This window comes from Nelumbo nucifera, chromosome 7 (genome assembly GCF_055504915.1).
Source record: "Nelumbo nucifera cultivar China Antique chromosome 7, China Antique-T2T, whole genome shotgun sequence".
NCBI classification, from domain to species: domain Eukaryota; kingdom Viridiplantae; phylum Streptophyta; class Magnoliopsida; order Proteales; family Nelumbonaceae; genus Nelumbo; species Nelumbo nucifera.
In genome coordinates, this window is record NC_142655.1 from 42,840,311 (window position 1) to 42,852,697 (window position 12,387).

Sequence of the window (12,387 nt, forward strand, 5' to 3'; positions counted from 1 at the left end):
ATAGAGAAAGCCCAACTAGGCAGCAATTTGGAAGGCTTAAATGAAAACATACATTTATTGGGCCAAAAGCCCAATACAAGCTGGGCTGTTTAGATTAGCTTGAATGGGGTGAATATGAGATGTGGAACAGCCTTAAAGGATAAGGGAAAGTCCCTATCCACTTAGTAAGAGTCCAGATTTGAATATGATTCAAAACTGGAAACTCCTAATCAGATTAGGAGGGTTGATCATGATCTGTAGGTTAGATAAGGACTCTACCTTATCACTTAAGGGGATTGATGAGAGTAGAATTTATCATATTTTTATCCCTAATTATTATGTCTTTTATACCAAATTAGCATCTAATTGGACTCATATTTCTGTTCAGGTAATGAAAGAAAGCATCAAGAGCAAAGAACGACAAATCGGATGATTTTTCACAGTTTCGACATCGTTCAGTAATCTGGGCCTAACTCGCGTTTCCGAACTCCGAATGGGCTTATTCAAATCCACTGGAAAGATAAGAGACGAAGCCACAACTTTCATGTGTTGGGCTTTCGCAGATTTGGCCTGCATCGAAGTCAAATCCGGGCCCGAAGTTGCGAAAAATTCATAGGAAGGCCCAATCCGCAGTTGAAGCCCAACTTGTAGAAAAGCCTGGTTGAAGCCCAATTCGCAGAGGAGGTCTAATACGAATCCAAGAAACTAAGAAGAGTCCTTTGTTATGAACACACCACCCGGCAACGCATGGCGGCACAGCCGTAGGCAGCAGCACACACAGCGGGCCGCCTAGCGGCACGCACCGCCCGGCAGCGCCGCATAGCAGGCTGGCAGCACGCGGCACATACCGCCTGACAGGGCGCTGCACGCACACGCCCGACACCACACGGCAGCGGCACCATGGCGCGCGACACGCACCGCCAGGCAGCAGCGCGCATTGCACGGCAGCACGCACCACGCACACGCCGGCGCCGCAAGGCAGCGATACCATGAGCCGCGCGCACGCACTGCGCTGCAGCAGCACTGCGCGCCCACACGCGCGGCAGGGCACCATGAGCCGCGCGCATGCACCCGGTAGCAGCAGCAGGGCGGGGCCCACGCGACAGCTAATAGGGGTGGGCCCATCCTTATCTAAATATGCCAACTCGCCACCAGCTTACCTTATCCCTTATCTTTATCTAATCTTATCCTTATCTTATCTTAAGTAAGAGTGAGTTACCATTAGGAGTAGGTAATTAGGAGTTTGAGTTCAAATTGGAGTTTGAGTTTAATTAGGAATTTCCTTCTGTAATCTCCTATTTAAGGAGCTATGAATTGAAATAAAACATTATTCAGTTTCCAGCCAAGAAAAGAGTGAGGAGAGTTTGGGTGGTCTCTTGGACAAATCACCCCAAGGGAGAGTTCGGGTGGTCTCTTGGACAAATCACCCACTAGATAGGCAAAATAGGGTCTGTGCGCAAGGCCAAGGGCAAGGGAAGATCAGGGGTTCCTGCCGTGGAACGACCCGTGACGCGATCCTACGCTCGGGCCCATAACATCCTTCCAGATCTAAATTCTTGATGTAATCTTAGAGAGATAAAAGGATTGAGTCATTAGATAAAAAGACAAGATTAGAATTAGGATAGGACTTTCTATTCTTGTAAAGATCAACTTCAAGAGGAAGTAGGAGATCACCCCCTCCCCTTTAAGCTATATAAAGGAGGGGGCAGACCAGCTTTAGGCATCACACAATCACTCAATCTTGGGGATTGAATCAAGAAGAAAGGAGCAATCAGTCAAGAAAGGAGCAAGAATTCTAGAAGAAGGTGGCGGAAAAAGGAGGAGATCTCAGCATCATGGGCGATTCTAAGAGTTCTTTCTTTCCCTTTGTTTGCTTTAATTCTTCTATCATGAACTGATTTGTTTCTTGCTAGGGCTAAGGAAAGTCTAATTATGTTAATGAATATATTTTTATCTTTATGATTTATCCAAGATTGTGATTTTCATATATTTTATGAATTATTGTGCTTAATGCAATTAAGAGCTTGGCCACCTCTTAATTGATTTGAGTTATGTGAATGAATCGAGAGAGGAATTCACATAATCGACTGAATAATTCATAGTGTGAATTGAATGGTATATAGATATATACATGATTCATCTGAATTTCATGGTCTTCTTGGACTTAATGCACTCCCATCTTGAGAGTTCTACTCGAGAGATCGAAGGGCTACCTGATGGGCGTAGGTTTAGTATATCTCGAGAGAGAATATTAAATAAAATTGGTAAGACTTCAGCTTATGAGAATGACAACTAATCTTGGTAAATCAAACCCATAAATATTCATTTCATTGGTTTGGTGGACCAAAAGCCCTAGCAATCCCATCCTTTGCAGATTCGATTAGTGATCACCTTCACTTTTACTTTCTTATGCTAATTCTCATTTTCAATAGTTCTTGCTCAATTCTGATTTTCGGTTGTCCAGATAATTAGGAAAGATTGTGGTTCTAATACTTATTTTGTTAAATCCCCGTGGGAACGATATTTTATACTACTTGATAACTAGTGCACTTGCTAGGGTTATATATTTATAGCTATCAGGGATCAACATCTCCTAATGAGATTAGGAGCTGATCCCTTTAGGATTATAAAAGGAGGAGGGGGCGGCAGCCTCTAAACACACTCATCTGAGATACAGATACAACACAGAAGAGAGAAATCAGCATACAGTGAGACTGTGCCAATTTCTCTCTGCCGCCTCCTTTCTACCGCCGCCGCCATTAGCAGTTCATCTCCACTCACGTGGGAGTCGTCAAGAAGCGTTCTTGGTTTTAGTTCTTTGTGAAAGAATTGAAAAGAAGTTGTGCTCACCTGCCGTCCATTGGGTTCTTGCGAAGGATCTAGTTCTTGTGAAGAACGTTGCTAATTCTGCTCCATCCTACACTACGCCATCTTTAGTGGGAGTAGTCTTTGGTGACTTTTCTGGGCGTGAACACCTTCATTGGGGGATACTAATTCTCCGTATCAGGTATTTCTCTCTCCTACTGTTTCGTTTCAGATCTGGTTCGGTTCTTGATTCAAGATTGATCATTGAAAATTAGTTTTCTAAAATAGGGAATGTGATTCCCAGTTGTAGGAAGGAAAGAAATTTTTTGAAATTCGCCCATTCTATTCCGCTTTATCTAGGGATCCATACGATGGATCTTTCCATTCCTTCACGAACCCTACAAGAAGGTTGGGAAAATTTTCAAAAAATTCTTTATCTCCCATCCAGGAATCGTATTTCCTAATTTAGAAAACTACATTTTCGATGTTCATTCTTGAAACAAAACTGGACCAAATCTGAAACCAAAAGGGAAGAGAGGGATATACCTGATATGAAGTAACAGTAACTCTCAATGAAGGTGTTCATGTCCAAGGAGAACACCAAAACCCGCCTCCACTGAATATGACAGTGTATGGTGAAGCAGGATCAATAGGATGGTTTTTCAGCAAGAACCTGAATTCTTTAGCAAGAATTGAACAAGGGCTGGTGAGCACGACTTCAGATTGTTTCTTCTAACAAGAAACAATATCAAGAACCTTTCTTGATCACTTCCACAAGTGAAAATCAAACTGGGTAGGGGCAGCAAGAACTAGGGAGAATTCTGCAAGTTGCTTAGTATGTGAGAGTGTCTTTCAACTGAAGAATCCACCCCCTATTTATAGCCTTCTTTGGATCAGCCTCCTAATCTAATTCGGAGAGAGTTTCTTGATCCAAGTCTGATATTTGGACCTAGACTCTTAAATGGATTGAAGGGATGAGAGATTCATCGTATGGACGCCCAAATTTTATGGAATAAAGGGGTGAATTTCAAAAATTTTTCTCTCCCTTTCAATTGGGAATCGCATTCCTTATTTAGAAAATCATATTTTCAATGACCAATCTTGAACCATAAACTGAATCAAATCTGAACCAAAAGGAGTAGGAGAGGATTATACCTGATAAGGAGAAAAAGTATCTCCCAACGAAGGTGTTCACGCCCAAGGAAGGATCCAAAGACTGCTCCCACTGAAGATGGCGCAGTGCAGGATGGAGCAGAATCAGCAGTATTCTTCTCCTTGAATTCTGTCCTTCGCAAGAAAGTAGGATGGCACGTGAGCACAGCTTCCTATCAATTCTTTTTCAAAGAACTGATGTTAAGATCGAATCTTGACTTCTCCCACAACTAGAGATCGAACTAGATGTCTAGCGGCTGTAGGAAGGAGGCGGCAAGAAAGATCTTTGTAGGGATTGCAGAAATATTTCTTCTGTGATTTGAGCTGTGAAGAGGATCTGATTATGTGATTCTTCGAAAGGCTGCCGCCCCCTCTTTCTTTGGTAAACCCAAAGGATCAGATCCTAATCCAATTAGGAGCTGCAGATCCAAATCATATTTGGATCAGACCTCTCTTTAGGTGATAAGGATAAATCCTTATCTTATCTGTAGATTAGATCAGCCTTCTCCTAACCTCATCAGAAGGTTTCTAGATCTGAATCATATTCAGATCTAGACTCTCTGAGTGGATAGGGTTAAGACCCTATCCTATCTGTTGATCCATCTTAGAATTCGCCCATATTTAACTTATTAAATAAGTCCAATTCGAAATGGGCTTTAGGCTCATTAAGCTTATGTGCTCACTTAACCTTCCTAACTGCTGCCCAGTTGGGCTTCCTTGTATGGCGTGGGACCCAAGCATTGATCTACACATCAGCCACATGGGTTCAGCCTAGCCTTTGTTACAAGGCTTGGCCGAATACACTGTTATGGATAGTGCACCCCGTGAAACCCATCAAATGGGCTCTATGGGCGCAACACTTACCCTAAGTGGTCCTTGGGCACAACCACCTTGTAACACCCAGGGACTGTGGGCAGATGCAAGATTAGCCCATCAGGTATTATCCTTAATGTTCTTACACTCAACCTCTCAGCCCTTAATGATCAAACACTGCCTGACAAGAGAGGACCTCTCCCTCGGCTGCAAGGAACAGTGTTGCACTCTCTACTTTTATGGATCCCGGGAATTAAAACCTTTTGCAAACATTTTAGAAACCATAATATATATAATTTTACATCTCATATAAAATATACTTTGCAAAACAAATCTCAACGATTGAAATCGACTGCCGGCAGTCTTGGTTTTCATCAGTGAGAGTGCATCCCCGATCATTACCTTTGTCCGACAAAGGGGCTGATTCGGTCACTATGATCACCCACTCAGATGAATTCTCAGACTGTCCCAACATACCCAGGTTTTGACCCCCACTAAGGATCTCACTGATGTGTACATCAAAGATAGCCCAATCCGACACCCAATGCTGTATTATAATCGAGTCTAGGGGTCGGGTGTAACTTTCCAGTTTTGCCCATTAATCTCCAAGGTCCAGGGCAATACTGGAAATCTGGTCTAGTTCAAAGATTCAATTAATCATACACTGTATGTGCCTAGGGTCTCACCCTGGTACCTGAGACAGGCCACCCCAACCGACTTGGTGGCACAATAGTGTCAGCCTTATCTGGATAGGTCTCCCTAGACTGACCCACTGGCTGTGAACATTCTAAACTAACACGAGTCTCATTAAGTGTGCAGTTTAAGGGTATTACACAGAAACATACTAAGGGAACATGAATCAAATATGCACTTTTATTCATTTACAATAAACTCATAAAGTACATCATTCTGATTGAAGCTAAGGGCATACAAAACTGTCCAACATGGATAAGACTTATCTTATCCTTTAGCTATTCCTAATCAGGTTATAAATCAAATTTTGTCCCCTTTTAATTAACTAATTTAAGTGTAATTCGTAATGAGCTTTAGGCCCATTAAGTCACATAGCTCACTTACCCTTTAATCTGCTGGCTAACTTGGCTCTCTTTGTATGGCGTGGGACCCTAACATCGATCTACACATCAGCCACATGGGTTCAGCCCAGCCTCTGTTACAAGGCCTGGCCAAATTCACTATATGACACAGTGAACCCCTGAGTCAATCACCATGGTCTCTCAATGGGCCCAATATTTACACTAAATGGTCCTTGAGTCCAATCACCATATGAAAACCCAAGTACTGTGGGTAGATGCAAGATTATCCTATCAGGTATTACCCTCAATTGTCTTACACTTAACCTCCCAACCCTTAATGATCAAACACTACCCGACAAGAGATGACCTCTTCCTCAACTACAAGGTACAATGCTACACTCTCTGCTCACATGGATCCCGAGAATTAAAACCTTTTGCAAACAATTTGAAGCCATAATATATAAGTATATTTCTATATAAATATATTTTGCATAACCAAATTTCAAACACATTTGAAATCCACTATCGACAATTAAGGTTTCCATCAGAGAGAGTGCATTCCCCAATCATTCACTTTGTCCAATAAAGGAGCTGATCCTGTCACTATGATCACCCATTTAGATGAATTCTTGGACTGTCCCAACATACCCAGGTTTTGACCCCTGGTGTGCTGTCGTAGGCACCCAAAAATAAAACCAATACTCATAAAAATAAAATGCAGTAGTGCGAGTAAGGATCGTTCCCACAGAGAGTATCTAACCAAAATTATGTGCTACGTGAATCAAAGATGGAGGGGGGTGTATGTAACGAAAACCAGAATTAAAAGAAAGAAAAAAAACAAAATTAAAAAGAACAAAATTTAAATGGGAAGCAAGGCAATTTAGAGTGCGGAATCTTACTAAAAGAACGAATCTTGGTGTAGGATCAGACCATAATGATTAGTAACTGTGAAATCGCAGATTTCCTGCGCCAATCAAGATTTCGATCTCCATTTGTACGAACAACCCATAAATCAAGAAAATAATAAAGAATAGTTCTAAATAAATTCCAGATTTATAAAAATTAATTTCAGATCATTCACCCTTTAACTGGGAACCGATTTCCTAGAAAAACCCTAATCTGCGCAAATCGGGTAGAACGTCTTCTGCCCATTTGCGCAGGTTCAGATCTAGTCAATTTCGGTTCAAGATTTGAACCTGGCTCTGATACCACTGAAGGGATGTGAGATCCATCATATGGATGGCCTAACCCTGTAGGAAGGTAGGGTGAAATTTCAAAAATTTCTCTGTCTCCCATCTGGGAATCACATTCCCTGTTTTAGAAAAACTACATTTTTCAAGGATCATTCTTCAACCAAGAACCAAACCAAATCTGAACCAAAATAGTAGGAGAGGGATATACCTAATATGAAGAAATAATATCTTCCAATGGAGGTGTTCACGCCCAAGGAAGGATCCAAAGACTGCTCCCGCTAAAGATGACACAGTGTAGGGTGGAGCAGGATCAGTAGTGTTCTTCCAAAGAACCAAATCCTTCACCAAGAATTTGCTGGAGGGTAGGTGAGCACGACTCCCAATCAATTTTTCACCAAAAACTGATATCAATAATGCTTCTTGATTGCTCCTATAATAATGGAGGTCGAACTGGCTATGGCGGCAACTGGAGGAGAACATAGGGAGAAGATGGCACAGTCACACTATTGTTGTCTGAGGGATCTGAGATCTGATTTGTGGATGCTGGGATGGGCTGAATGGTTCGCCCCCTCCTCCTTTTATAGCCTTAAGAGAGCTCCTAATCTCATTAGGAGTTTCCTAATCCAAATCTGTATTTATATAAGGAGTTCTCTTTAAAAGATAAGGATAAGACCTTATCTTATCTGCAGACTAGATCAGCTCTCTCCTAATCTCATTAGGAGGTTTCTAGATCCAAATCTGTATTCACCCATGTGGCTGATGTGTGGATAGGGTAAGACCCTATTCTATATGCTGATCCAATCTCAGATCTGCCCCTCTCTTTAATTAGTCGAACTAAACTAGTTTGAAATGGGCTTTAGGCCCAATAAATCTGTGTGCTCATTAACCTACCAAACTGCTGCCCAGTTGGGCTTCTTTGTATGGCGTGGAACCCAAATATTGATCTACACATCAGCCACATGGGTTCAGCCCAGCCTCTATTACAAGGCCTAGCCAAATTCACTGAAAAGACAATGAACCCCCTGAAGCCCATCACATGGACTTTTAATGGGCCCAACACTTACACTAAGTGGTCCCTGAGCCAAGCCACCTTATAAAAACCTAGGGACTGTGGGCAGCCCATAATGATCAAACACTACTTGACAAGGTGTAACATTCTAGTTCTGCCCACTAATCACCAAGGTCCAGGGCAATATTGGAAATCTGGTCCGATTCAGGGTTTCAAGTAAACTTACATTGCATGTACCTCGGGTCTCACCCTGGCAGCTGAGACATGCTACCCCAACACTTGGCGGCACATCAATGTCAGACTTGGTAGGATAAATCTCCCCAGACTTATCCAACGGCTGTGAACATTCTAAACTAACACGAGAACATCCTCAACTACACCCTTAGGACAAGCATTAGATTTATCAGCTAATTGAATCACAACACCAGTTTTATTTAAAGGTCCAAGTTTCAAAGAAGCATATATAGAATATGGCATGACATTAATGGAAGCTCCTAAGTCTAACATGGCCTTCTCAATTCTAGTGTTACCTATCATGCAAGGGATAGTGAACATACCTGGATCCTTGCACTTTGTAGGGAGTTTTTTTTGAATAACTGCAAAAACATTCTCCCTTACTCTCACCTTTTCACATCCTTTTAGTTTCAGTCTCCTCCTGTGTGTACACAATTCTTTCAGAAATTTAGCATAACGAGGTACTTGTTTAATAGCATCTAAGAGTGGAATGTTTACCTCGCATCTACGGAAGGTTTCATAGAATTCTTTGAACTGATTTTCTTTTTGAGATCCTGCTAAAGCATTAGGAAAAGGAGGTACCGGTTTATAATCAGAAAGAGGAGGAAACTTGTGCTTGGGTACTTCATCGTCCTTGGGAACGATGTCTTTCTCCTTTCCTTGATTCGACAATGCGGGGATTGCCCTTGCTGGGGCCTCAACCTCTTACCGCTTCTCAAAACGATCACACTTGCATTTTCTTTCGGGTTCACAATCGGTTGAGAAGGTAATTTCTCTGAACTTTGCGCCTCTAACCGATTAATTGCGGTCGCCATTTGGCTCATCTGATTTTCTAAACATTGGATACTGGCCCTTGTCTCCTGCGGAAACTGCAAAGTGTTAGTGGCAAGAGATTTGACAATATCCTCTAAAGACATACTTGAATTAGAAGTTTGGGCTGGCTGCTGTCTAGGGGGGTGCGACTAATATGGCTGAAAAGTTTGGCGGTTTTGTGGACTCCCATAGCTGAGATTGGGGTGATCCCTCCATCCCGGATTAGACGTGCTCGAATAAGGATCATATTTCCTTTGCGGTTGCCCTGGAAAACCACCTGCCGCATTTACTTGTTCGATGGGCTCCTCTTGAAGAGTTGGGCACATATCCGTTGGATGCCCTACTGTCGAACATATCCCACAAGCCTTCACCATTTGCATATTACCTGCAGCCATTTGATGAACAAGAGAGGTCAGACTTGCAATTTGTTGTTCTAGGGAAGAGATATTTACCTCATTAGCATGCCTTGGTGGAGGGCTAAGCCTATAGCCGAATTGCTGAGAATTGACCGCCATATTTGCAATCAGATTTCTCGCAGCCTTGGGAGTTTTATCTACTAAAGCCCCTTCACTAGCAGCATCGATCATGCTCCTATCAGTTGGTTGAAGTCCCTTATAAAAATACTGAATAAGTAGTTGTTCACTGATTTGATGATGGGGACAGCTTGCACATAATTTTTTAAAGCGTTCCCAGTATTCATGTAGGGACTCCCTGTTGTATTGCCTTATACCGCAGATTTCTTTTCTGATATTGGCCACCCTTGAAGCTGGGAAGTACTTTTCTAGGAATAGCCTCTTCATCTTGTTCCATGTGGTAACACTCCCAGAAGGTAGATAATAGAGCCAATCCTTAGCCGAATCCTTCAAAGAAAATGGGAAGTCTCTCAATTTGATTTGCTTACCCCCATGGGTTTCATGCTCGTGCATACCACATGCAGCTCCTTCAAGTGCTTGTGAGGATTCTCACCTGCAAGACCATGAAAAATGGGTAAGAGATGTATCAATCCAGATTTTAATTCAAAATTAACATCAGCATCTAAAGCAAGAAAAGTTATGCATAAGGATTGCTGATTTAAATCAAGTGCGACAAGCTCTTTCAATGTTTGATTTCCGGCCATGATGTCCTCTCCTCTCAAATCAGATCCGCTAACAGATAGAGAATCGAAGGCTGGATTGTTCTCCTCGGGATCGTTCTCTGCACAAAGTCCCTTCTATTTCTGGATCGAACTGCAAATTACCTTTCTTAGAGAATCGGGTTACAAGCATAAATTGAGGAAAACCTAATAAACCCTAAATGACATACCATAAAACAAATAAAAAAAAATAAAAAAAAATCTAGAACGATTAAATAAATAGATAAATGAACAAAACAGAAAATAATCTATTCTAAAACACAAACAATCAAAGTGATCCATAGAAAAAAAAGGAAATTTTTTTTTATGTTTTTTTCAAAAATTTCAAGAACTAAATAATGATCACGAGAAGTACAAAACTGATTAGAAAAACTCCCCGGCAACGGCGCCAAAATTTGGCGTGCTGTCATAGGCACCCAAAAATAAAACCAATACTCATAAAAATAAAATGCAGTAGTGCGAGTAAGGATCGCTCCCTTAGAAAGTATCTAACCTAAATTATGTGCTACGTGAATCAAAGATGGAGGGGGGTGTATGTAACGAAAACCAGAATTAAAAGAAAGAATAAAACAGAATTAAAAAGAACAAAGTTTAAATGGGAAGCAAGGCAATTTAGAGTGTTGAATCAAACCAAAAGAACGAATCTTGGTCTAGGATAACATCCACCATCAGAATTTCACTACTGCTCATCGATGGACATTCGATATCCAAAGCATGAATTAAACAATAAAAACCAAATTAGATCTCACAGTTTGGTGGATTCTGAGGCTTCTGCTTCCTTTGACGAAGTACAAGAGTTTAGCCACGCATGGTCATGGCGAAAACTCCAAAAAAATCAGAGAATGAAGAAGAGGGGTGGAGAGAAGAGAAGAGAAGAGAAGAGAAGAGAAGAGAGGTTCGGCTGCTCCCAATCTGCTTGCCTTCTCTCTAGGTTTTTCATGTTATATTGGTGTGTTTCGGTGTAATACCCTTAAACTAGACACTTATGAGACTCGTGTTAGTTTAGAATCTTTATAGCCGTTGGATAGATCTGGGGAGATTTATTCTACCAAGGCAGACATTGATATGCCGCCAAGTAGGTTGGGGTAGCTTGTTTTAGCTACCATGGTGAGACCTGAGGTACATGAAATGTGGGTTTTCTTGAAACCCTAAACCAGACCAAATTCCAGTATTGCCCTAAACTCGATTATGGTACTACACTAGGTGTCAAATTGGGTTGTCTTTAATATGCCAATTAGTGAGATCCTTAGAGGGGGTCAAAACTGGAAAGTTACATATAGGCAAAACTGGAAAGTTACACCTGACCCCTCGACTCGATTATGGTACTGCACTAGGTGTCAGATTGGGCTGTCTTTGATATGCCAATCGGTGAGATCCTTAGAGGGGGTCAAAACCTGGGTATGTTGAGGCAGTGAGTTCACCTGAGTGGGTGATCATAGTGATAGTATCAGCCCCTTTGTCGGACAAAGTGAATGATCGAGGAATGCACTATCTCTGATGGAAATCTAAACTACCAGCACTTGATTTCAAATTGTTGAGATTTGATTTTTGCAAAATATATTTATATAGAGATATACATATATATTATGATTTCATAAAATGTTTGGAAAAAGATTTTAATTCCCGGGATCCATTTGAGAAGAGAGTGCAACACTATACCTTGCAGCTGAGGGAGAGGTCCTCCTTTGTCGGGCAGTGTATGATCATTAAGGGCTGAGAGGTTAAGTGTAAGACCATTTAGGGATAATAAACCTGATGGGCTAATCTCACATCTGCCCACGATCCTTGAGCCTTCATAAGATGGCTAAACCCAAGGACCATTTAGTGTAAATGTTGGGCCCATTAAGAGCCTATACCGATGGACTCAGGGGTTCAGCAGTGAATTCGGCCATGCTTTGTAATAGAGGATAGGTTGAACCCATGTGGCTTATGTGGAGATCAATGATAGGGTCCCACACCATACAAAGAGAGCCAAACTAGCCAGCATTAAAGGAAGTAAACCTGAAATCTTAATGGGCCTAAAGCCCATTTCAAACTGGGTTAATTGGAAAAATTAAATGGGGGAGAATTTGTGTATGGATAAATAAATAAGGATAAGAGGATAAGCCTTATCCACTAAAAGAGTCTAGATTCAAATAAAGATTTGGATCAAGAAACTCCTAATCAGATTAAGAGATTAACTCTTTAAGGTCTATATAAAGAGGAGGGTGAAATGGAATAATA

At 41.5% G+C, this 12,387-nt stretch overlaps 1 protein-coding gene across 1 annotated transcript; it reads right to left on the reverse strand.

The window, feature by feature from the left end:
- Positions 1-9,181: 9,181 nt before the first annotated feature.
- On the reverse strand, positions 9,182-10,149 carry LOC104590819 (uncharacterized). Its single transcript, XM_010249572.1, has 2 exons — positions 9,961-10,149; positions 9,182-9,892 (listed from the first exon to the last, which is right to left on the reverse strand). Exons 1-2 carry the CDS (start codon positions 10,147-10,149, stop codon positions 9,182-9,184), a joined length of 900 nt encoding a protein of 299 aa, XP_010247874.1.
- Between the last annotated feature and the right edge of the window lie 2,238 nt (positions 10,150-12,387).